We start from the raw sequence: 26,328 nt of genomic DNA, 5'->3' as shown, positions 1-26,328 counted from the left end.
TGTTTTTTTCTACCTGTGTTTTTAGATAATTGATTGAAAAGTGTGCTTATGAAGACAAGTTGGTACCATCAATTTCCTGGAGACACACACACACACACACACACACACACACACACACACACACACACACACACACACACACACACACACACACACACACACACACACACACACACACACACACACACACACACACACACACACCTCTACATGTGACACTTGACAACTCTCCCGTTTTGCCTGTTTGTCTTTCCTCCCAGCTGGAGAACTTGCCGGAGAACTCTCCCATCAACATCGTGCAGACGCCCATCCCCATCACTACGTCGGTGCCCAAGCGGGCCAAGAGCCAGCGGAAGAAGGCCCTGGCGGCAGCCCTGGCCACCGCACAGGAGTACTCCGAGATCAGCATGGAGCAGAAGAAGCTACAGGTACAGTAGCCAACGTAGAGCAGACTAGCCAGGAGATGAAACTACAGGCACAGTAGCCAATGTAGAGCAGACTAGCCAGAGCTGCGTGTCTCCTCAGTGACGACGCTAACTAAGTTAAGCAGGGAATATGCTGTGCAATAGTTTCAGTTGCGGGTATTCAGTTCCTGCTCACACTGTACGAGTGAATCGCAGGATTTAAAAGTTCACATCTCATGATCCTCACACTATACGACCCAAGGGTTAGATGCGACCAGTGTACTCACACTGTACGACACGTCAGACTTCTTTTTCGGAACTGCAGATGACAAAGATGCGGAAGGGAAACGCGCACCTAAGGTGGAGGCAAGGATGCTCTCAAGAGAAAACCGCGCTGCCCCAATTTGTGCCTTTCTGCATGCGTAGTGTGAAATGTCAAGAAGTGTGAAGTGTCAAATCGGGCTGTAGTACTGCTTCAACTGTGTTATTCACTCAAAGGGGGCGACAAGGATATCAAACAGTGTATGTGTGTGTGCGTGCGTGCGTGCGTGTGTGCGTGCGTTTGCGTGTGTGTGTGTGCACGCCTCCTCTATTGTAGGAGGCCTTGACGAAGGCTGCAGGGAAGAAGAGTAAGACTCCTGTGCAGTTGGACTTGGGGGACATGCTGGCAGCGTTGGAGAAACAACAGCAGGCCATGAAGGCCCGGCAGCTCACCAACACCAAGCCACTCTCATATACAGGTAGGGGAGACCGCTTACCCACACCAAGCCACTCTCATATACAGGTCGGGGAGACCGCTTACCCACACCAAGCCACTCTCATATACAGGTAGGGGAGACCGCTTACCCACACCAAGCCACTCTCATATACAGGTATGGGAGAGGGAGACCTCTTACCCACACCAAGCCACTCTCATATACAGGTATGGGAGACCGCTTACGCACACAAAGCCACTCTCATATACAGGTATGGCAGACGGCTTACCCACACCAAGCCACTCTCATATACAGGTAGGGGAGAAAGCTTATAGAGTTACTTGGGCACAATCCCTGGTGCTGAACAAAAAAGTAACGTTTGTGGAAAAAAAGTTTGCACACTCCTTTGGATTTTTTCTTCTTCAAGTTAAATCTGAGGAAGACCGAGAGGTCATCATGCTTGCCTGTGAATTATTATTATCATTTTTTTTTAAACTTCAAGAAGAAAAAATCCAAAGTGTACACACTTTTTCCACAATTCCCACACTTCCCTCTTCATTATACCCCATAGATTTCCATACCACGTTTTGGTGCTTTGGTGGTTATGGACATTCTAATTTGCCAGAAATGAAACCCCATTGAAAGTCAATGAAATGTTCTGTCTGGTGATTTAGAATGTCCATAACCACCAAAGTACCTAAGCGTGGTATAGAAATCTATGGGGTATAATGAAGAGGGAAGTGTGGGTCACCAGATCGAAGAGCAAAAAACAGCTGACAGCTAAGCATCAATGATATCTGAGCTTCCATAACCCTGATGGAATGCCACTGCCATTGACTTCAATGTTAAACACTTGACTGTGGTTTTGAGTAATGAACCAGGCTGGGACTTTTTAAAGCCTCAGGAAGCTTTTACCAGTGTTTAGAGTTAATTCGTTGATTCAGATGATTAGGTTAATAGCTTGTTTAGACAACCTTTTCATGATATGCTAATTTTTTGAGATGGGATTTTTTTTTTTTTTTAGCTGTTTGCCAAAATCATCAATATTAAAACAATACAAGACCTGAAATATTTCAGTTGGTGTGCAATGAAGCTAAAACATATGTAAGTTTATTTTTTTATCATTACATTATGGGGGAAAAAATGAACTTTAACACAATATGCTAATTATTTGAGAAGGACCTGTACATGTGTGCCAGCTCACAAATACCAAATCACCCTTTAATTTTAATTTCCCATACACCACTTGGCTTGGCATGAAGAGGTTGGTGTCTCAGCAACATTACTTACAGTATTAGGAGGAGACTGTTGACCAATAATACAGTACATCTTTACAATATGCCCGTTTGTCTCTCTCTCTCTCTCCTCTTTTACGTCACGTCTTGCGGAGTGACGCATGGCCTGTACTGTAATGATGAATAAATAGCTCCTCCCACTGGTACACTGGATAGCATTAGGCCCCAGTTCCGGACGCTACACTGGATAGCATTAGGCCCCAGTTCCAGACGTCAGGAAGCCATTGTAGGCCCTAATCCAGAATCATGTGAAACACAGTCATGAGCAGCAATGTGTTGCCAGTTAAACAGTACTCCGGTACTTTTTCTTCTAATTGGTTTAATTGTTTGGCAGCTCTACTGAAATGAAGGAGATTTAGCCAGATTGACAAAAGTTGCCTTTGTGTGTGTGTGTGTGTGTGTGTGTGTGTGTGTGTGTGTGTGTGTGTGTGTGTGTGTGTGTGTTTTTTTTTCATTATTATTTTCGACCACCAAGTTGGCACGACAGCCCCCTTCCATGGAAAAGACCCAGCTGGCAAGGGGGCGGCCGGGACGCCAGCAGCGGTGGGGGTGGCGGTGACAGCAGCGGGGGCGAGAGACCAAACCTACAGCACCCCCCACAATATCCTGGACTCCACCGCCCCGCGCATCAAGAGGGGCAAGGAGCGGGAGCTGCCCAAAGTCAAACGGCCGACCGCCCTGAAGAAGGTGAGTGACCCTGAGACAGAAGTTTTTACAAATTCTGACGGTGAACAAATCACAGAAGGTGAACGGACATGGTGAAAAATGGCACTCTATTAGGGTTTTCAGGCCAACCAGAACGGAGCTGGTGCCAGTGCCCGCACCAGTTACATTCGGCACTAAAGTACTTATCTGCGAACTTCCCGTGTTCATACCGGGCTCTGAACTTTTTCCGCACGTGACTGTTTTACCCGGATGTGAATGCGACGGCCAGTTCGCAATTAGGTGCGGGAACGGGCACCGGCACGGTTCTCAGTCGACCTGAATGCGCCCTATGAGGACCAGGTCAAAGTTCGTGTTTATAATTCCTGAATGCAAAACCTTTGCGATTGCATGTTTTGACAACATGCATGTACAGTAATAACTAAGGCTGGGACTCGATTAAAAATGTTAATCGCATTAATCTATAGGCTTTGAAATTAATTAATTTAATTAATCGCATTTTAACACATTCAATACCAGACGTTTTTTGGAATTTAGCTGTAGACTCCCAACCAATTTCATCATTTTTCATCATTATTTGAACAGCCACTGAATATTTTGTCTTCTACCCACAGACACATGTCAGGGCTTGTTTGAAAGCCCAAAGACTCAGCTGTCTGTATATTTTTACGGTTTGTTTCTAGCTTGTTCCATTCCGAAGTTATTTCACTTTAAGCGAGCACTGGTTTAGGTGAAAATAGTGATTTTGAACATTCGAACTGACATAAAGCCTTTTTTGTCATGGGTGCGCTCTGACTCTCCGAGTTTAAATTGCGGGTCTAAATGCATTTTCACGCATGAAGAACAACTCCAGTAGCTTCCAAGTAAACTATTTAGATGCAAAAATCACCTGGTCAGGCCACATCATCTGAAACGCTAGCTAGCTTAATGTCACTTGACTGGCAGTTTTCGTTCTGTAGATAAAAGTAGACGTGCCAAAGTACTCACCCAAAATTAGGTCACTTCCTGCTGTGTTGCATGCTGTTTTTCATTACAACCTTCCATTTTACACCTATCTTGATGGCAGCAAAACTCCTTATCCTTCCATCATATGTTTAGGAGCAGGCTAGCTAGCAAGGGCTTTGGCAGGACATGTTTTGTTTTGATGCTCTAGGAAGTAAATGGAGACGTGGCGTGACGTGATCAGGAAGTGGTTTGATTCGCAATAATAAAACTCAAATACTGTGTGTAATAAAATGCACAGATGATGAAATATCCAGATCCTGACTTTGTAGGAGTTTTGACTTTGTAGGTGTTTTCATGATCTATGTCAGTTCTGTTCATCACATTATTACGAAAATCACACAGAATGTGCATTAGAATGTGTAGATTCAGAATCCAATAATAAAAAAAGTAAAAACGTAATTTTACGGTTTGGGAGCCAACGCATGGGAGGCTAAACATATTTTTACATGACTTGGTAGTGAATGTGTTAATCACATTTAAATATCTGACTTGAGAACAGTGAAAAATATATTTTTTTTTACATAGATTTTGAATAATTACAATAAATAAGGGTAATCTAAAAGCATTAGTCATTTTTAAAAGAAGAGAGAACTCTTCTCAATTTCAGCAGGCTGTTCACCATCAGGTGTAATACTGCCCTTCACCTTTAATTTTTTAATTTAATTGCATTAATTAATTTATCGAATCGCGTGATTTATTAAGTAAGGGTTAACGTTCGGCGAGAAGGTCGCTACCGTGGAATAGCAGCACGACAGAGAGAATCTTTAGACCCCGACGCGGAGCGGAGGGGTCTTGTTCTCTCTGAAGTGCTGCTATTCCACAAAGCGACCGACTCGCCGAAAGTTAACCCGCTTATTATATGGATATACTTAAATGATTCACACATGCGGGGACATCGCTTTAGACCTATTTAATGTTAAGATTGTTGCTGCGCAAAACAAAACAGTGCCGTTGTGGAACACCGCTAGGCAACAGCTAGGTAGGCTAGCCAGGACAACAGGTGTTGTCTATCACAGCAGCTGATTAGAGTGACAAAAGACCGACCCCCTGCGGAGTGATATGAAACATTCGCTTTAGCCACTGACTTGTATACAAGCCAGTGGCTTTAGCAGTGAACGTCTTGTTGCCATTGACAGCGGTAGCCAGGACAACGGGTGCTGTCTATCACAGCAGCTGATTAGAGTCTTGTTGAAAAGTCGCTTTAGCAGTGAAAAGTCTTGTTGCCATTGACAGCGGTCTGTTATAGACCAACCCGTCCGTTATCGAAAAATAACAGACGTCCGAAAGTTGGGGAGCCCCGTTGAAATGAATGGAGCATTCGACAGATGACGTCACAACCATATAATAATCGAAATGAATGCATTATTGTCCCAGCCATAGTAATAACACTATCAGTTAGCGGTGCCTAAGGTTTTTTTTCCGATTTTATGGGGATTTGTTTGTTTTCTGCTCTAAAACAGCTTGCGATGAGTTTCTGACCAATATTTGTCTTTTTCCCCCTACACACACACTCACACTCACACTCACACACACACGCACACGCACACGCACACACCACACACGCACACGCACACGCACACGCACACGCACACGCGCACGCGCACGCGCACGCACACACACACACGCGCATCCCCCATCCCCCATCCCCCACCGCAGATCATCCTGAAGGAGCGGGAGGTGCGAAAGGGCCGCTTCTCGGTGGAGCCGGGTGCGAACGGAGCAGGAGAGCCGGGCGAAGAGGAGCTGCACTTCACAGACACGGACCTCCCCCGCGACGGAGTCTCCCAGGAGGGTGAGAGAGAGAGCCAGCCTCTCCCTGAGTGCATCTTAATATGCGGCCTTGCCTCCTCCACTTGCCTCCTCCACTTGCTTCTCGTCATGATGACATCACTGACAACAGCATTATATTTCAATATCTTGCAAAAGCTCAATTGTAACGTCTTTTTCTCGTTTGCAATTGGGATGGTGAATGAAAAACAGTCCCTCAAAAGTTGTTGTGGCAAGGCTGACAGCTGGGAAACTTTATCGTTTTCTCCACGGAGGAGGGGCCAGGAGGCGGGGCGAGGAGACAAGCGCAAGTGGAGGAGGCAAGGTCACATATTGGGATGCACCCCCTGTCTGTCACTTTCACTCCCTCTAGACAGTGTTGCCAGATGTGCGATAATTATTGTATTTGTACCACAATTTTGCCCATTTTGTCCTCTGAAATTATCGTACTTCATGTTTTTTTGATCGTACAGAGTTGTCATTCAGTTCATTTAGATGCCTTGAAACAACAATTTGGGTCTTGTACGATAATTTTCTCCCAACACCAAAAAAAAAAGAAAAATTTGAGGTCTTAGTACGATAATTCTGCATTTTCCATATGGCAACACTGACTCCCTCCCTTCCTCCCAAGTGACTTCCTCCCTCCCTGCCTCTCTCTCTCTGACGTTTTTTGGCTCGTCAAAAATAAGGACGCATGATTGTGTCTGATTCACTTCACCACATAATTCTACATAATTGTCGGAAATGTCGGCCTCTATCTCTGTCAGGAGAAAATGTCTGAATGAACTGGGCAGATTTTGTAAAATTTCGCTTCGTCATCCCTTTGTCATTTTGCATTTGGGGTTTTGACCAGGAGGTATAGCCCACTTTGCCCATAGCACAGCATATGAAGAGTTCAGATGCAAAACCCCCTAAGTGCCGTTTCAGAAAATAATCTTAATTCATTTTTATTTAATACAAAGCTATCAAAATTGCATATTTTTAAATTTTATTCATGTAATATAACTATTTATATATATTATCAAGTACATGAATGTAAACCAAACCAACAATGGGGTTCTCTAAAAATATAGAAGTGCAGAGTTAGGGGTTTTTGCATCTGAACTCTTCATATGGTATTATCATCTGTTCCACTGTCTGTTGCTTTTTTCAGTCATTTCGTTGTGTACTGTATGTGTCAGTAGCGGGCGTTGTTTAGTTGAGCTGTTATGTATGCCATGGCTGTCATTTTAACAGCACATTCTCTATTTGTTCCTTCTGCAGAGAACGGTTTGAGCGTGCCCAGTGATGATGCCTCCTTATCCCCAGCCAGTCAGAACTCTCCGTACAGCATCACGCCCGTGTCCCAGGGCTCTCCTGCCAGCTCGGGGATCGGCAGCCCCATGGCCTCTGCCATCACCAAGATACACAGCCGCAGATTCAGAGAGTGAGTGCCGCCCGCCGACTCCAATCCTGATATTAAGCAGTACAAGTCTGTGGTTTAATGGCCAAAATTAAGTACATAGAAGTGAACTGAGCAAAAAATTATCAACGAAGAGAAAATATGATCAAGCTTTCACCGATGTAGTAATAAGACATTGGTCAGACAGGGTTCATAGAGTATTATCAAACTCAGAGAGTGAGTGCCGAGGCCTAATACATGATGTGATATGATGTACAGTATACAGTACCGTTCCTACTCAAAATGCAGTACATCAAAGCGAAGTGAAATTCAGTGCTCCATTGTCAAAAAACAAGGCAGAAACAGGTTTTAAAAAAGGGTGTAACATATTGAAATGATCTATCAAACAGCTTCCTTGGCGGAGGTATGCACTCTCTTAAGTGCATTTCTAGTTTTCTACCAAGAATTAATATCAGTCTTAAGGCTTCTCGGCAATGGAGGGAATTTTTTGTAACTTCCCCATTCAAGTGTCTGAGAACAATGTGGAACAAGAATGTGTGATTTGACATAAGAGGTGTCAAGTCAGAGTTCAGGACATAACCATGCCAAGGGTGCATTTCTCAAAACCAAAGTTTCTTACTACAATAGCTTCTTTGTTGTTTTCAATGCATTTTCCCATTGCCAACTACCGAAGTTGCTAACAGTTGCTAACCTTCTCTTTTGAGAAATGCACCCCAGCTCAGGTGACTTAGGCTTAATTTACACTGATGTGTTTCTATATCGAATCATTTGCGTTTGCACTGTTCATTTACAATAAAATACTGAATAACACGTGTACACGTGGAGAACGGTTTGAAGACGCCAGAGCCCACGTAAGGATTCGCATACGTTGCTGATTTGAGCTGTTGTAAACGGCGAGATACGAGATTACGCACATCTGAGTTGGTCATGTGACTTAAGGATGACATATTGAGGAATTAAAACATGCTGCCAAGATTGTTTTCTAGGTTCAATTGCGGCCGGGGTAGTTTGGGTATTTTCATCATCTTATTAATTAAACTAGATGTAATCTGCGGTTTGGTAGTAATCATGTTGTTTGTGTTGACTTTTTCTTCATTCTGGCAGCGCCATCCTGTCACCAAATAACATGAGCCAGTTTAACAGCTGCTTATCAGCGATTACCATTATTAGCGATTAGCGTTAGCGATTAGCGTTAGCGATTGCTTAACACTTTTATTTGTTACTTAAACTTACAGTTGGAATAGTAGGCATGCTGTACTGTATGCATATTTCGCACAAGTGACATTATTATTGATTGCTTTGTGAATCCATCTTGTAAAATTGCCTCTTTGGCTGTAGCAAGTTAGCTAAACATGCTAGGTTAAGACACAACTAGCTCATTTACTCTCTGAACGGAGACAGACAGAAGAAGTGTTTGTTTTGGAAGCAGTTGCGCATGCTCCGTATGGAAGGGCGATCAAGTGACGTGATGGCTGATTAGTCATGTGACCAGCGAATCAGCCGATCACAGTTTTTTTGTAAACAGATCAGCTTTTTAATTACAGGAAAGACAATTGTTTGTAAACGTAAGCAGTATTCAACACGCTCGCACGATGATTGGTAAAATTAATTAATATAAATGGCACCTTAACTGGATAGCTGATCTGCTCGTCCTGAGAGTTCACTACAATGGGCAGTTGCACAGCTCGTTGTGCTGTTTCTGACCACCTACTAAGAAAACCCTGTGAAGAGTTTATTCATTTTCCGCTTCCTGTGAAAAAGTGGCCTGTTTTTACACACACGCACACACACTCACGCACACGAAGAGAGTGAAGAGAATGAATGGTACAGTGTGCAGGGACCTCCTGCGACGTGCAGCTCAAGCACTGCTCAGTGGCGGACAGTGAGACACAACACAACACAACACTCTTGCACCCGGTGCTCTACGCCACAATGTATGCCACGCTTGCTTCCACAAGCCTGCCTTTGTGTGTCTCCCCAAAATATGCACAGAGCACTGAGGCCATTGTACTCTGCATCAGCCGTTCAACTCGCTCAACTCTCGCAGCTCAATTCAAACAATCGGCCGTCCGGCTGTCCTATGCTGCCCACCGCTGTCGTGCCACCGCTCTCACGGCGCACTGTTGGCCCAAGTCTGGCCCCTGCCTCACAAAGTAGGAAGACAACCCGGAGCCATGGTATTCAGAGTTGTGACAACAACCAGGCTACAAGAAGTCTGCTGGTGACATGATTCACATGTATTCAGATAATTCTAAGCAGCGTATTTTACATAACAAGCAAATTCAAGGAAAACATCAATTAAAAAAAGGCAATTACGTTTACCTTTTGCTGCAATTTCTGTATTTTATGCTCACTTCCTGGAACTATTTTGGAACTATTGGCTCCTTTACATTAGAGTTCCGCGTTCGGTTCTAGTTTCATAAATATTCATGAAAGTTGGCGGGGGGTGACTGTACTGGTTTGGTACACGTCGTTTACATAGCAGAAAGTTCAGAGAAGGAGTTCCGAGCAGCCACATTCATGGCAAGGCTTTCACACCATGGTTAATTACACATGCGAAAGAATCCTCATCAAAACGATTAAAGTTATTCATTACTCACCTTGCAAGTCGTTTTGTGAATTGTAGCCAATTGGATATTGAGGTTATGGACTGTAGATTTTAGCAGTAGGCCCTAACTGCCTACTGTGTCTAGCCAAAGTGCGAACCAGGAAGGACACTCTTCCTCATAACGCCCTGTGAAATCTATTGAAGCCACATCTTCCCTGCATGTTCAGTTGCCTTCACAATGTTATCATTGGTCGCAGTGTTTTTTTCTTATGTGGCAGCGTGTGTCCATCTAAAGCGAGCGAGCTATCCCTGTCTAATTGTAAACTACTTCTGTCCCCCTGCAATTTTAATACTCTGTTGCCATAGTTATATTAAAAGCAGATTTTAAGGAGGACATGACACGAGGCTCACGAAGGAAGCAACCTCTAGGCATACTTTTTAAAATGAATTTATTGGGTTTTTTTTAACCAAATGATGTGCTTCCTCCTATTATCGAAGTGCATAAAAGCCGTACCACTAATATTCTTGCAACAGGTTTAACTAAAGAGCATTATGATAAAAAGGAAGAAAGGAGTCGCACACTGGAGCTGGATGCAAAATCAAAAACTGTATTAAACAAAGCCGAAAAAAGTAAATAAAACCGACAGACAGGGGACAAACGTTTCGGGTCTAGCCCTTCATCAGTGTTCCCAGTTTTTTGGAAAACTGCTCTTGGAATTACACACCGAGCGATACGCACAGGATAAGACATTGGTGCGGACGCCACCCCACCATTACTAAAGAGCATGACATGTATAAAGTGCATGGTTATCTGTGCAGGTACGCAGTGGGTGTATTCTCTCTAGGGACTTAACCTACAGGACATTGGTAGGTTCAAAGCACTGCAGTATTACCATATGCAACGCTACACTGCCTTGCACATAATGGTCATGATGTAAGGCTTTTCACAGCTGGTGTAACAGTACAGCTGGGGGCTGCTGTGAACAAGGCGTACGTACATCCTACATGTCCAAGTAATATTGCACAACACCATTGACAACATTGAAAGCCCACCTGGGAAACTCCAACTCCCATTGGCATTGTGATGCAACATTCCTCAGCACCCAGTGCTCACTGTGCACACAATGAAATTGCATGTATGCCTCAGCTGGGCAAGGGGGCAACTCCTAATGGTGCTACAAGTCTGACGCCACGTTACATTGAGGTTTACCTCAAGGTTTTTCACCATCTCTGCTTTTCAGACATGCAGTCGTTTTCAGACCCATTTCGCACTCCAAAAGCTAAATACAGTTTTCGCTTGACTAAAATGTTAATGTTTATTAATATGTCAATATTGTGTAATATTTTACTCTTCACTGCACTAATCCAATCGGTGCTTACAGTCACTGCCATGAGTTGCTAAAGATCACAGTACTCAGACTAAATGCAGTTTTCAATTCATGTTACTTTTTAAGTTATATAATATTATTTCCACTGCCATGTGATCTACTTGGCTCATTGAGACATGGCGCTCCCTGAGGTTGATGTGAAATCTAACCAAATGTATAATTTCTATTTGTCCTTGTTACATGTACTTTAAAGGGGTATGCCACTATTTTGGGGGTTAATACAGTTAAAATCGTTGGCCAGGGTTTATAAAGGTGGCAAAGTGTCTTATTTTTCATGTATTTAGCATGCTACACGGATCCATTGACTTTCACTAGCTTAGCGACATGCTCCCTCTTTTAACTTGTCTTACAGCAAGACAACGGCTTACATGAAAAATAAGACACTTTACCACCTTTATAAACCCCAGCCAACGATTTTAACGGTATTAACCACCAAAATAGTGGCATACCCCTTTAATTAAACCTAAGATCTTACCTACCTATGTACCTTGTCCCTGTTGCAGATACTGTATCCAGAGATTTTGAAAATCTAATCCCTCTTGTCCCTCTTGTCCCTTGTTGCCAGGTATTGTAACCAGGTGTTGAATAAGGAGATCGACAAGAGCGTGACGCTGCCCCGTCTCTCTCTCTCTCCCAGTCATTTCCGGTCTACTCTCAAACTGTCCTGTAACAATAAAGGCCAAAAAGGCCCCAAAAAAACTTTAAAAAAGTGAAAAATGAAATCTAATCCATCTTATCCCTCTTGTCCCTTGTTGCCAGCTACTGTAACCAGGTGTTGAATAAGGAGATCGACGAGAGCGTGACGCTGCCCCGTCTCTCTCTCTCCCAGTCATTTCCTGTCTTCTCTCAAGCTGTCCTGTAATAATAAAGGCCAAAAAGGCCCCAAATGAAATCTAATCTTGTCCCTCTTGTCCCTTGTTGCCAGGTACTGTAACCAGGTGTTGAATAAGGAGATCGACGAGAGTGTGACGCTACTGCTGCAGGAGCTGGTCCGCTTCCAGGAGCGCGTGTACCAGAAGGACCCCAGCAAGGCCAAGGCCAAGCGCCGCCTCGTCATGGGCCTGCGCGAGGTCACCAAGCACATGAAGCTCAGCAAGATCAAGTGCGTCATCATCTCGCCCAACTGTGAGAAGATACAGGCCAAAGGTGCGTGCCCAAGCCCAAGAGTAAATCAAAGTGGCTATAGACAAAAGTCAAGTCAGCTTTTATTGTCACTTTCTTCATATGCACAAGTCATACAAGGAAAATTAAATGACCTTTTCTCTCTATATACCATGCCAAGTCATAGACATACACAAGACTGACATAAAGTGCAAGACAGGACAGGTAAAAGTGATGGACTGGTAACAATAAGACATACAATAGACATAGTCTGCATATTGTACATACAGTTTGAACTATATATTGCATATTGTACATACAGTTTGAACTATATATTGCATATTGTACATACAGTTTGTACTATATATTGCATATTGTACATACAGTTTGTACTATATATTGCATATTGTACATACAGTTTGTACTATATATTGCATATTGTACATACAGTTTGTACTATATATTGCATATTGTACATACAGTTTGTACTATATATTGCATATTGTACATACAGTTTGTACTATATATTGCATATTGTACATACAGTTTGTACTATATATTGCATATTGTACATACAGTTTGTACTATATTGCTCTTCACTATACGGCAGGGGCATTCACAGGGTGGCCGCGGGTCCTTAAAAAGTCTTAAAAAGTCTTAAATTTCATTTTCGCCAAATAAGGCCTAGAAAAGTCTTATTTTGTCTTAAATTTTCAACCCAAATGTCTAAAATTTGTGGAGCTTAATTTAGGGAGGAATAATTATGTCAGCCATGTGATGAACTTTGCGACGGAAATGGGGAGTTGTAGCCATGTAGTGTAACTTAGAACGCATTATTGAATTTTATTTAGTGTAAAGTTTCATTGTGTATAGTTTTGTGTTTTCAAACGGCTACATTAATGTAAATAACCAATTGTTTTTTTTGCTTCATTTGAACCTGTGTATGATCTTGCGAGTTGGTCCTAATTTCATTTGGAAAATGTTATTGAAAAGTCTTAAAATGTCTTAATTTTGACTTGCTAAAACCTGTAAACGCAGCGAGTTGGTCTTAATTTTATTTGGAAAATGGTATTGAAAAGTCTTAAAATGTCTTAATTTTGACTTGGTCAAACCTGTAGACACCCTGTATTCAATTAAATGTCAACTATACATATGTATTATGGTTGCCAACTGTCAATGAAAAAAGTATAGGAGACTTCATTGAAGTGTAGGGTCTGGGGGTCCTCCCCCCAGAAAGTTTTGCATTTCTTCGATGTAATTTCCTGCATTTTAATGTCCCGTGTCCCATTTCAGTACGATAACGGAGCCCATACTTTTATCTCTGAAAAACGATTCTGTATTTCAAGGGGCTTGTAGGGGGCCAGACAACTTGCTGTCCAAGGGCTGCATCTGGCCCCCGGGCCACCATTTGAATATGCCAGCTATACAGTATGTACCTGTATGAAGTGTATTGTACTTTCAATGTGGCCAATGATGCAGTTGATTTGGCGTTTTTTTTCATGGTTCTGATGCCATTATTCATTTACTCGTTTTGTTAGCGTTAAACTCTAGCCTTGTAGAGATCTAGAGACCATTATGAGCATTAAAGGTGGAATTGCTGATAAATGCTTAAGTTTTAATAACAAGACATTCCTTATGTTGAAGACTGTAGGTGTATTCTACTCAGTAATCTGTTCATATAAATTCAGACGGCACGTTTGTAGAGTAGAGTAGAGTACTTTTATTAATCCCGAGGGAAATGAAGGTGTCTGACAGCTTACATAGATACACAGATACAAGACCTACTTTAGATACAAGACATAAACAGACCTGATACACATTATTGCACATTGCAGTGTAAACATATAGCAAAAATCTGAGATTAGCAAAATGCCTTACATCAGCTAACATACACCCACGCTCTCTCTCTTACTCACACACACAGACACAGACACACACACACACACACACACACACACACACACACACACACACACACACACACACACACACACACACACACACACACACAGCACAAATACAAAAAACAAACGTACACTCAGACCTACTAACTACACATTGCACATTATAGAAGCTGCTTTTCAAATTCCTCTCACCAGAGGGCAGTGTGCTCCATCAAATACCACCGTCAGCTCAACACACAAAGGCCAATGGCCTTATCCACACAACACAACAAACGCCTGCGTCCACCACTCCTGTGCAGCTCATGTGTGTGCTCTGCTCTGCTGTGCTGTGTGTGTCTCTATACAGGTGGTCTGGATGAGGCTCTTTACAATGTCATAGCCATGGCTCGGGAGCAGGAGATCCCCTTTGTGTTCGCGCTGGGCCGCAAGGCACTCGGCCGCTGTGTCAACAAGCTGGTCCCCGTCAGCGTAGTCGGCATCTTCAACTTCAGTGGAGCGGAGGTATGGGCAGTACGTACCATAGGCAGTGAACACATTAACGCACTACCTTGGTGGGCAGTGAGCACATGCATTACCTCTGTGGGCAGTGAGCACATGCATTACCTCGCTGTCTTACTCACTCACAGCACGCACACATGCACGTACACGCGCACACACTCTCTATCTCTCTCTCTCTCTCTCTTCCTCTACGCCTCTGTTTGTCTGTCTGTCAACCTCTCTCTCTCCCTCTCTCTCTCTCTCCCCCTCTCTCTCTCTCTCTCTCTCTCTCTCTCCCTCTCTCTCTCTCCCTCACCACCTCTCACTCTTCTCTGCCTACATTACGTTTATCTATCTCATGTAAAGAGTCCACCTGACAAATATGAACCCAGCTTCTGTTTATTTTTCAAACAGAACACCGGCGGTGCTCCTATCCTGCCCTCAGTGGGTCAACATTGCACATCCTTCCTCTTCCCCTTCTTCTAATTTCTGGCTCCTGCATCATCAGCATCACATGTGACATTAGCTATTCAAGTTCTTTTGTTTGAGACGTGTCAAAGTTTGTTATCTTTTACCGGACACGTTTCGGCGGTGAAACTTCCGTCTTCATTAATATAACCTTGAAGGGACACTGTGTGAGATTTTTAGTTGTTTATTTCCAGAATTTATGCTGCCCATTCACTAATTACCTTTTTAATCACTAGTTACCTTTTTCATGAATACTTACCACCAGCATCAAATTCTAAGTATTCATTATGACTGGAAAAATTGCACTTTTCATATACAGTATGAAAAGGCGGATCTTCTCCATGGCCCACCATTTTGAATTTCCAAAAATAGCCATTTTTAGCTGCAAAAATGACTGTACTTGGACCATACTAGAAAATATTTGTTTAATACTTAGTAAACTTTCATGTAAAGATCAAATTTGGCAATAGGCAGCCCAATTTCAATAAGCAGCATAGTTGCAGTACCTTTTTTTCCATTTCCTGCACAGTGTCCCTTTAAGACATAATGAACGTCATACATCCATCACAAATGACACGCCAGTGACCTGCGGAAGTGGCATGTTATAGGAAGGCACGTCACGCCGACAGACCTCCATGAAAAACATTACTGAACAATATAAGGGATCCCAGTGAGATACAAGCATAAAGTTGTAGATTTGGAGTTTGATGATCAGTGGATGTTCACAGACGTTAAACACACCAAATAAAATCGTACAACAGCGTAGTTAAACTGGCCACTCTGGATGACGGTATCATAACATCCAGAGGAGTACAAGTAGTTCATAATTATACAGTACATACACGTTTACCAAATGGCTAAATAACACTAACCTTACTGTCCTGTTATTGTTTCATGTTATTTCTATGCATACCTCTTTCCTTATTCTCACATGCTACGACAGGGATGTCAAACTCAGGCCCGGGGGCAGAATTTGGCCCGGGGAGCCATTTTATTTGGCCCGCCAGATCATTTCAAATGTGTATTACAGTTGGCCCACATACACCATAACTGTATTAAGATTTGAACATGAAAATTGAGTATGAGCGTATGAGTATGAGTGGGCCCAGGCCATTGAAACATCTCACACTCAAATGCGACAGAATGTGCAGGCACATTTGAACTATGATGGGAATCTGTTTAGACATTCATTTAAACATAAGCAGTTTTAGTCCATTTTTGTAAAAAAAAAAAATTGTTTGGCCCGCGAATTTGCTCCAGATTTTGATTTTGGCCCTCGGTCCATTTGAGTTTGACACCCCTGCGCTACGACATGTCACTTGGCCTTTCCCACGTGTCATTGGCACGTGTCACATGTGAACATCATCTAACACTGTGTCCTCAGGAGCTGTTCAACCGTCTGGATATTTGTTCAGGTCTTAATCTTCGTGATTCTAGTTTTTGTTTCAATTATGTGCACAATGTCTTGTATATTGTGTGTATAGGTATGTATGCTACTAGACATCTTAGTTTCTTCCGGGATTTATAAATGTTACTCTACTCAGGGCTGGATTAAGACGGTCTGGGGCCCCTAGGCTGCAGGTTGTTGTGGGGCTCCTGGAAGGCAAATTTCACGACAAATTTACATAGACAGTGTCCGCAACTTTTCAATTATGGCGAATCAGCACCCCACCTGCCAGCCTGGGAGGCCTCAAGGCTGCAGCCATATCTAGCCTGTGCATTATGTGTGCATTATTTATGGGCAGTCATGGGTAAGCGGTCAGGGCGTCAGACTTGCATCCCAGAGGTTGCCGGTTCGACTCCCGACCCGCCAGGTTGGTGGGGGGAGTAATCAACCAGTGCTCTCCCCCATCCTCCTCCATGACTGAGGTACCCTGAGCATGGTACTGTCCCACCGCACTGCTCCCCATGGGGCGCCACTGAGGGCTGCCCCCTTGCACGGGTGAGGCATAAATGCAATTTCGTTGTGTGCAGTGTGCTGTGGAGTGCTGTGTCGCAATGACAATGGGAGTTGGAGTTTCCCAATGGGCTTTCACGCTTTTTCATTATTCCGGGCCTGACTTTCCTCTTCTGTGCCCTACTAGGAGCTGTTCAACCGCCTGGTGTCTCTGACGGAGGAGGCGCGAAAGGCCTACAAGGACATGGTGTCGGCGCTGGAGCAGGAGCAGGCCGAGGAGGCGCTGAAGAACGTCAAGAAGGTCCCGCACCACATGGGCCACTCCCGCAACCCCTCCGCCGCCAGCGCCATCTCCTTCTGCAGCGTCATCTCAGAGCCCATCTCAGAGGTCAACGAGAAGGAACACGGTAAGACCTTGGGCTAAACCAGAGAGAGTAGAGAGAGAGAGGTTCCATTGGCCCATTGTTTCCGGGTTCTATTATTGCAAGGGGGAGGGGGGGAAATCCCCCTTTAGGCAGACCTAGGCAGACCTAAGGACTGTTCTATTCAATGCTAGGAGTATTATGACACGCCCCTTTAGGCAGACCGGAACCTGGTCATGTTAGGTGCCCATAGCAACCTATTACATTGGCATATCTCTATATACTTAAAGAATCTCTGGGCTAAACTATCAAGTCAAGTCAAGTCACGTCAGCTTTTATTGTCAGTTTCTTCATATGCACAGGTCATACAAGGAAATTGAAATTACTTTTCTAATTCTACTTTTCTTACTATACACAGGACTGATATCAAAGTGCAAGACAGGACAAGTAACAGTGATGGGCCAATAACAGTAAAGTAAACTATACTATGGGGGGATACCTAATATTTGAAGTGTGTCTTCTTTACCATCTTCCAGAAACCAATTGGAGGAACATGGTGGAGTGTACGGACGGCCTGGAGCCCATGGACAACGAGCCTCCTTGCACCAGCAGCAGCAGCAGCAAGTCCCCCGCCAGGAGCACAACCCCCCCGCTCCCTAAGGAGCCAGACAGCCACACGGCCAACACCACCACCACCACCACTAACACATCCACCACATCAGCATCCAGCGTCAGCTCCGGACACTCCCTATCCCAGTCCAGCACCCTCCAACGATCATCATCAGCATCGGCGTCAGCAGCAGCAGCAGCAGCAGCAGCGACGGCGCCCTCCGATGGCAGCGGTGGGAAGGAGGAAGGAGCGGCGGCCAAGGCGGCCCCGGATGATCGCCTGGAGTGGGCCTCGCAGCAGAGCACCGAGACGGGCTCGCTGGACGGCAGGTGAGTCGCGTCGAGTGCATCTGGACATGGAGGCTTCCACTGCCTTGGTGGAGACGTGTAATGGATGCCAACTAGCAGAGTTCAGTGGTAGAATACAAGTAGACCTCCCTCCCGAAGCCTCATGTATTATTAGATGCAGTAGTAATTAGGGGTGGGCGATATGGCAAAAATGTTGTATCACGATATTTTAAGATGAAATCACGATTTCGATATTTTATCACGATCTTCCATCCAAAAAAATAAAAACAACAAAAAATAACTTTCATATACTTGCAATTTGTAATTTGCAGTCAATAAAATGTTAACACACTGATGATACTCTCATAAAGTGTACAATTGGAATACAATAATGTAAAGAATAAAGTGAAGACAACACAAGTGAGAAAACGTCACTCTGATACTGATAATAAACATCCTCACTGCAAGACGATCTATACGATTTCTCCACTTTGGCAGATTCGAGACGATATTTTACTCAATATCGCGATTCACGATATAATATCGTCAAATCGCCCACCCCTAGTAGTAATGCAAGTAAGTACCTGTACTGGTAAATATATTCCGCCGTCTGGTAGCCTTTCACCGCTCAACTAGCCTACGTAAGCTAAGCGCTAACGTGATGAACGTAACTCCCGCCATAGAATCACCGTAACATCAAATGCACAGGGCAGCGCCGTTCGTGGTGCCGTTTCTTAACGACCGCCTCATCAGATCACTTCACATATCTGATCAGACACCTTATGTAGAGAGGGAGTCATCGAGCCACTGCCTTCCATTTTTTTTTTCATTTCCTGAATTAATCAGTTCAATGAATCAATTCCTTCATGTATTCCTTCAGCTGCCGGGACCTGCTGAACTCCTCCATCACGAGCACGACCAGCACGCTGGTGCCAGGCATGCTGGAGGAGGCTGAGGAGGAGGAGGAGGAAGAGGACGACTACACGCCCATAGAGCCCATCTCCGTGGAGGTGCCTCCTCTCTCCTGCAGCCGCATCGAGTCCTGGGTCTCCAAGACCTTGGAGAACCTGCAGCTGGGCAAGAGCCAGGACAGCACGGAGGAGGAGGAAGAGGAGGAGGATGATGAAGATGAGGAGGAGGATGGGGGTGCAGCGAGCGAGGAGGAGGAGGTTCTAGAGGCGGCAGAGGTGGTGGTGGTTCCAGAGGGCAAGGAGGCTACAGAGACCCAGAAGGCCCAGAAGACACAGGGCTAACGGACTCATGTCTCTCTCTCTCTCTCTCTCTCTCTCTCTCTCTCTCTCTCTCTCTCTCTCTCTCTCTCTCTCTACTTTCTTCATTTTGTTCAACCTCCTCTTCCTTCCACCTCCTCACCTCCATTTCTCCTCATCTCCACATTTTCTTTTGTCTCCTCACCTCCCTTTCTTCGCCTCATCTTCTCTGACTGTTCTCCTCACCTCCTCCATTTCTCCTTCTCCTCCTCCTCACCTCCTCTGTTTCTCCTTCTCCTCCTCCTCCTCAACTCCTCCATATCGCCTCCTCCTCCTTTCCAAGCAACCAGCAGCTCCACAGCCATGGGTAGCCATGTCTCTGGCTCCAGACCTAACCAGTATCTCAGGAAGACGACCAACCTATAGTATACTATCGAACCAAACTCACCTTCTCAAAAATAACCCCAGTACATACACTCACACACACACATGCACACGACACATTCTTACTCACTTACTCACTTTCTTTCTGTCTCTCTCTCTCTCTCTCACACACATACACACACACACACACACACACACACACACACACACACACACACACACACACTCACTCTCTCAATGCTGGCGTGTAGCTGCCGGAGAGCTGAGTGGGGAGACGTTAGTTGTTGGTGCACATCTCCACCTCTCTCATACTTGAATTACCTTGTAACTGACTGACTTGACAGGTGCAGTGAGGTCTTTCAAAGGGAATTGGAAAATAAGTCCCTCCCTCGAGACCGCAACACCACACTCCCTCCTCTTTTTAGTTTACTACGCAGTGGGAAGAAGTCGTTTGTGGACTACAGTGATGTTGAGGACTGCACACATGCGACCGGTTGCCGTCTAGAAGGGCGCATTCAGGCCAACTGAGAATCTTGCCGGTGCTCGTTCCCGCACCTAATCGCAAACCGGATGCCGTGTTCACGCCGCAGATATTAGCGATCACGAACCGGAAAGTTGGTTCGCAATGCGTTTTTTTCTCTGCGAACCGTGACGACAATGTGGCCGTCAGCAGGTTCAACCGGGTAACATAGTCACGTGTGGAAAAAGTTCAGAGCCCGGTATGAACACGAGCGGGTCGCAGATAAGCTCTTTAGTGCCCAATATAACTGGTGCGGGCACCGGCACCGGCTCCGTTCTGGTCGGCCTGAAAACCCTAGAAGAGAACTCCCAGGTGATTGATGGGAGTTCCCAATGCAGTGACTCGATCATCGAGTCATGTTGCAACTCTAGCTTCTTAAACTGTCTCCGTCATACAAAAAAGATAGAAAAAAAAGAAAAGAAGATAAAAAAATAATAATACCCCAATATTGGTGGTTAGCTATGGGTGGGGGCTTTATTTGACGAAATATGTTTGGCCTTGCTTAAACTGCGATTGTTTTGGTGGTTTAGTTGCTGTGCTTCATTTATTAATTTATTCACTTTCATTTGGGTGTGTCTCCTGTTGACGCGAATGTGGAATAAGTCCATGCTCGTGGAAACAGGAAGAACAGACGGGCGAATAAGAGCAAGGCCACGCCTCCCTAGACTAATGAACAGCCCTGTTAAAGGAGGGGTGTCTGTGATGGATATACAGTATACGACTATACTATGTGCAAGTCATCACTTTCGGAAGCATAGTGCTGTCTAAAATCACCTGATTGATATTCTGGACCTTTTACACAGATCACATGTGTTGTTTTTGTTTGTTTGTCTGTTTGTTGGATCTCAAATTATGTCAGTTTGTGTGACAATGGTTTGAGGTTGGTAATATCACTTACTAATGAGAACTTAATTCAGAACAAAATGTGTCTCGATGTACATACCATGTATAGGTTGTTATGCTAGTTAATCTGTTGTATTTATCCTGCGTGGGTAACAAGCTTATCTGGGGATGTTCTGTTTGTTTTTTTGTTTTTATTTCTCTTGTGTGCTTTGTCGCTTGTCCATACTAAAGCAAGCTCGGCTAGTTTGATTTCTCCTGGTCACGGTACTGTACTAGGTTTCAGTTCAGCGTTGTTATCAATGGCAAACGTGGCCTCGTAAAACTGGCATTAGAGATGGGCATTGCACCAAGCAAGGGACATGGGGGGGGCTGTAGTGTTTGATATGATGCTAAATGTTTATCGTAGCTGTGGCTCTTGATGGGAGTGGCCGCAGCGTGTAAAACACCCCTGACCAGTCCTTGTATGATCGTCCCGTACGACTTCCTCTGTCCTCAGCTCTGGACTTTTTTTTTTTCCCTTTCTTTTAAGAAAAAAAAACAACAACTCTGACTTGGCTCTTCCCCTCCCCTCCCTCCGTCTCAGCTCTTCCCCTCCCTTCCCTCTGTCTCAGCTGCCACTCTGACCTTGGGTAACTCTGCCACAGACGACCATGCTGCGAGCGCTGTTGAATTCTAGTACTGTTATTTTTGTATTTCTCAAAGAACCAACCAAACGCCCTACAATAAAGTCACATTTTGTGTGTCATCTTTATTGTAATATCAGCATTCGGAACAGCTATACTGCAGCTGGTACACTGTGGCAGAGTTTATGGTCTTTTGCTCAGCCCTCTCCAAGGCAATCCTCTGGTTTCCTTCGTGTTTCTTAAATGTAAGTATTATATATAATGGATTTTGGAATGTGAAGCAATGGTCTTCGGCTTGTTCCATAACAGAATCAGTGATTAAACCCATGTAGCTTCTAAGGACATGTGCAACTAAATCTAGCCAGGAATGATGGGTAAAAAAATATAGCATGGTTTAAGGATTAAGCATTGTGTTTTTTAAAAAATGTGAGCTTAACACCATGTTTTAACTTTATTTTTGTTTTTGGTTGAACCTCCAAATTTTGAACGACTTACGAATGAAATGTTACAGAATCAAAACTTTTTTGTGAGCATATATTGTCATCATGTTCAGACATAGTGGAAAATTCTCCCTTGTGAACAGTTGTAAGTATTGTGCAATACCATGGCTCTGGAACAGGTAACATGTTGTAGACATGCCAGTAAAACAGTGAAGGTCTTCAGTCAGATGAAAGGTACTGTGTCGTAGGCTTTTTGTCGACTCCTCTTCTCTTCTTTCCTACCCACTTTGTTACCATGTGTCTGAAGTAATGAAAGCAAAATGTGTGTTCTTTGCACTATGTAAATAATAGCAGACAACCTCTTGTAACTAATGTGAAAAAAATATGGTTCAATGAAGTACCTTTTTTCAGTGTGTGGCTGTTCTTTATATTACTATTTAAGAGTTGCTCTTGTACAGCACTAGGAACTAGTAGAAGCCTCGGCTCGCATACCCTAATTGTATAATCTTAACCATCTGACTTATTGTTATTAATGATAATAAAATGTTGTTAAAAAACGTACACGACTCATTGTGTTTCTGTAACAAATGACAACGTGTGACAAAATGCATGTTTAACTAGTTGACATCCACTGCTCATTTACTTTATTTTGTGAGATCAGACTCTGGAGAGCCCATTCTCTGGGAAAATCAACTACAAGTTTCGTGGTGCCGCTACGATATAGCCTCATTTTTCGTAGTTGGGCTACGCGCACTGTCGTCGAGAGTGGGTGAGAGAGAGCGAGTGAGGGAGAGAGACCTACCGAGCAGCGTGCATTCCGGGAGGGGAGCGTTGTGTCAGCTTCATGCCATTTCTCCCTTCCTCCAACATTATCCCTAACCTTAACCCTAAACCTAACCCTAACCTTAACTTAACCGTAAATCACTTGTTTGAAATGTTTGATTACCGTCTTTTCCAGTTAGCCTTCAGTCGCGCTTGATTGTTGACGTCCGTCCGTATTATTCTTCCACCCAGAACCAAACTACCCCAATTTTCAGTTCCCCCTTTCGTCGCCCAACCACGAGAAACGAGGCTATTCGTAAAGGCACCACGAGGCTTAAAGGGACACTGTGCAGGAAATGGTCAAAAAAGGTAGGCTACTGCAACTACTGTATGCTGTTCATTGAAACTGGGCTGCCAATTGCCAAATTTCATCTTTACATGAAAGTTTACTAAGTAATAAACAAATGTTTTCTAGTATGGTCCAAGTACAGTAATTTTTGCAGGTAAAATTGGCTATTTTTGGAAATTCAAAATGACGACCATGGAGAAGATCCCCCTTTTCGTGTATGAAAAGTGCAATTTTTCCAGTCATAATGAATACTTAGAATTTGATGCTTGTGGCAAGTATTCATGAAAAAGATAGCATTAGTGAATGGGCAGCATGAAGTCTGGAAATAAACAACTAAAAATCTCACACAGTGTCCCTTTAAAGTTGATTTTTTTCAGTTTTTCTCGTAAAGACTTCACGAATGGCCCGAGTTACTGCTCCGGAATGTGTTGTTTTTAGGCAGTCTCTCCATGCCTAATGCTGTGTGTGAGTCGCCTGTCTACTTTTGACCACACTAGCGCAGACTTGAATCAGTCCCGCAATGTCGTAAATTAATTGTGAATGGGCTTCAGGGGCTGGTATAGTCTGTAACAGTCTCATGATGGGGCGGTCTGGGAGGAGGATTAGATTTTCTCGAGCTGATTGTACAGATATGCAAATAACCTGCCTGTGCCTTTCCGGTGCAGTATCTTACCAGTATTTGCTTAGGGGAAGTCTGTGAGCTAAAGACCATTTATTGGTTGGTTAATAGCCGCCTTCTTCTTCCCCATCTCCAACTTCAGTGTTTGAATGTGTTAGGATTCCGATGTAAAACACATAACATGTTTTATTGTGCAGCATAACAGAGGCGGTGTGCTGATGTGTAACTACGGTATTCACAAAAAAATGAAGGTTACCAGAGCTGGAATACCAAAAGCAGTTCAATTATTTCATGGTATCGTGCGCTGAGATTGCGCTGACACTAATAGGAGAAAGTGTGTAAAAGATGTGGGCAATGTTTGTAAGAGAGGGAGAATGAGCTTCACATAGTCAAACAGGTCCGTCAATTGCCAGTGGTCCATAAAGCCAGGCGGCAAAAGGAAGCGCCTTCTTCACCTCACCGCGGAAAAAAAACATGTCTCCTCGCACCAAAGAACCAAACACCCTGGGATGATTCTCACAACATGCCTGTCTTTCCTTGCTTCCAGTTTGCTGTAGTTTAATCCCTCTTGCCTTTAAAGGAAATCATCTGAACGTTTGGCGAAGCACAGGGGCATCATTCTCCAGTCAGTGCAATGGGGCCGCCTGAAGATACAGAAGAGAAGTGACGGCTGGAGAACGTTCAAATGGTCGCTGGCTGCGATGGAGGGGGATGAGTCATTCGACTTGCGCGCGATTGGGCGATGGTTTAGCGGAGACTGAGGGGGGGGGAAAGCCCGGGGGGCTGTCAGTCAATTACAGGCATCTTCTCCCCCTATTCACGCGCCTCAAAGCATGCGCAGTACGGGGGAGCAACTCATTCACAAAAAAGGGAAAGTTCATTCATGAAAACTGCGATAGCGCACGCTCTGTCTCTCTCGCTCACTGTGGCTACTAGTACAGTCACGCAAACAGGACCTTGACTCAGTCATATACACACGCGCACGCATTCTATCGAGAAGAGTGCTTCCCTGTGTGAGTCGGGAGTCGGGACCTCTTTTTTGTGCTTCAGTATGTTGGCGATGTTGGAGAGGGGGAGACTCATCCATCAGTGTGCAGAGGGATAGTACTCTCATTCTGGATATGTCGTTGACCCACGGAGGTGAGTGACTGGACTATGTCAGAAGGAAGTAGAAGGACTACTAGTTTATTGAATTTCACTAGACCACAATTCTATATTTATCAAATTCACAGAGTGTGTTAACCACATTTTGTTTTGAATTTATTAATGAAAGAAGGATAGAGCTTTTTTAATCAATGAAGCAAAGGTGAACACTCAGTTATTGATTTTTTTTTCAGTATTTTCTAATCACTACGTAGGCTCCTCCACGGAAGGGCAGTAGGCTACACACTGCTTGCTCATTCTCTGCTCCCATTGTGTGTGTGTGTGTGTGTGTGTGTGTGTGTGTGTGTGTGTGTGTGTGTGTGTGTGTGTGTGTGTGTGTGTGTGTGTGTCTGTCTGTCTGTCTGTCTGTCTGTCTGTCTGTCTGTCTGTGTCTGTGTGTGTGTCTCTGTCTGTCTGTCTGTCTGTGTTTGTGTGTGAATTTCCTTCCCTCTCTTTGTACAGGTCGTCTGTCTCTTGGCAAGTGTGTGAGTGGCATTTGCCCAGCTTGGTCTCCCCCCTCCCTCCTCTGCCCTGCGTCGGCGCCGTGGTGGTGGTGGCGGTGGTAGCGGCGGCGATGAAAGAGTCCAACTTGCCCAAAGTCGTGCGCACCAACTCGGGTCCGTTCTCCCAGCAGAGAGGCATGCTGTACCGCTGCAAGTACAGCCGCCTCCGCAACGACTCAGTCACCTCCCTGGAGGACGGCAGTGGACCCCAGAACAGCAGCAGCAGCAGCGGGGGCGGCGGCAATGTCCACACCAACAGCACGGGTCATGGAGGCGGAGGCTCCTTGAAGACCAGCAGCACCACCACCACCACCAGCAAGGGCCCCTGTCTAACCTCCACCTCCACCCTGACTTCCATCTCCGTCTCTGGGGCCCCTGACCACCACCACCACCACCACCACCAGCCAGGCCTGCTGCTGGACCCCACCACCACGGAGAGGCTCTTCCCCCCTGCCCAGGAGGGAGGAGGAGGAGGAGGAGGAGGAGGAGGAGGAGGCTCGTCCACCCTCAGTACCTTCATCCCCCGCATGGGCAACATCAAGATATCCAGCCCGGCTCTGTTGCTGGGCCTGCGGACGTTGAGCCCCAGGTTGAACCCCCGGAGTCACCCGATGCCCGCCGCCAACACTGCTGCTGCCGGTGGCGGAGGTGGAGTACCTGG

The 26,328-nt window shown here is 44.7% G+C and overlaps 2 protein-coding genes across 3 annotated transcripts in view; both read left to right on the top strand.

Moving 5' to 3' along the window:
* Positions 1–22,850, top strand: part of secisbp2l (SECIS binding protein 2-like) — a 49,482-nt gene extending 26,632 nt beyond the window's left edge. The window contains exons 10-19 of one of the 2 annotated variants that reach the window (XM_063188339.1): positions 261–428; positions 1,003–1,144; positions 2,870–3,081; positions 5,719–5,854; positions 7,093–7,255; positions 12,093–12,313; positions 14,519–14,673; positions 17,202–17,421; positions 17,913–18,315; positions 19,154–22,850. In XM_063188339.1, the coding sequence (XP_063044409.1) occupies positions 261–428; positions 1,003–1,144; positions 2,870–3,081; positions 5,719–5,854; positions 7,093–7,255; positions 12,093–12,313; positions 14,519–14,673; positions 17,202–17,421; positions 17,913–18,315; positions 19,154–19,526 (2,193 nt within the window). In that variant the 3' untranslated portion in view covers positions 19,527–22,850. Of the gene's footprint in view, positions 1–260; positions 429–1,002; positions 1,145–2,869; positions 3,082–5,718; positions 5,855–7,092; positions 7,256–12,092; positions 12,314–14,518; positions 14,683–17,201; positions 17,422–17,912; positions 18,316–19,153 lie in introns of both variants that reach the window. The other variant, XM_063188338.1, reaches the window with a different exon arrangement.
* A 3,313-nt stretch (positions 22,851–26,163) lies between these two features.
* LOC134439261 (SHC-transforming protein 4-like) overlaps positions 26,164–26,328 on the top strand; it is a 32,105-nt gene continuing 31,940 nt past the window's right edge. Inside the window, exon 1 of the mRNA XM_063189158.1 lies at positions 26,164–26,328. This exon is cut by the window's right edge and continues 217 nt beyond it. Coding sequence (XP_063045228.1) covers positions 26,195–26,328 — 134 coding nt within the window. The 5' untranslated portion in view covers positions 26,164–26,194.

The sequence above is a fragment of the Engraulis encrasicolus genome, chromosome 22 (assembly GCF_034702125.1).
Source record: "Engraulis encrasicolus isolate BLACKSEA-1 chromosome 22, IST_EnEncr_1.0, whole genome shotgun sequence".
Taxonomy (NCBI): domain Eukaryota; kingdom Metazoa; phylum Chordata; class Actinopteri; order Clupeiformes; family Engraulidae; genus Engraulis; species Engraulis encrasicolus.
This window is presented reverse-complemented; position numbering and strand designations above follow the sequence as displayed.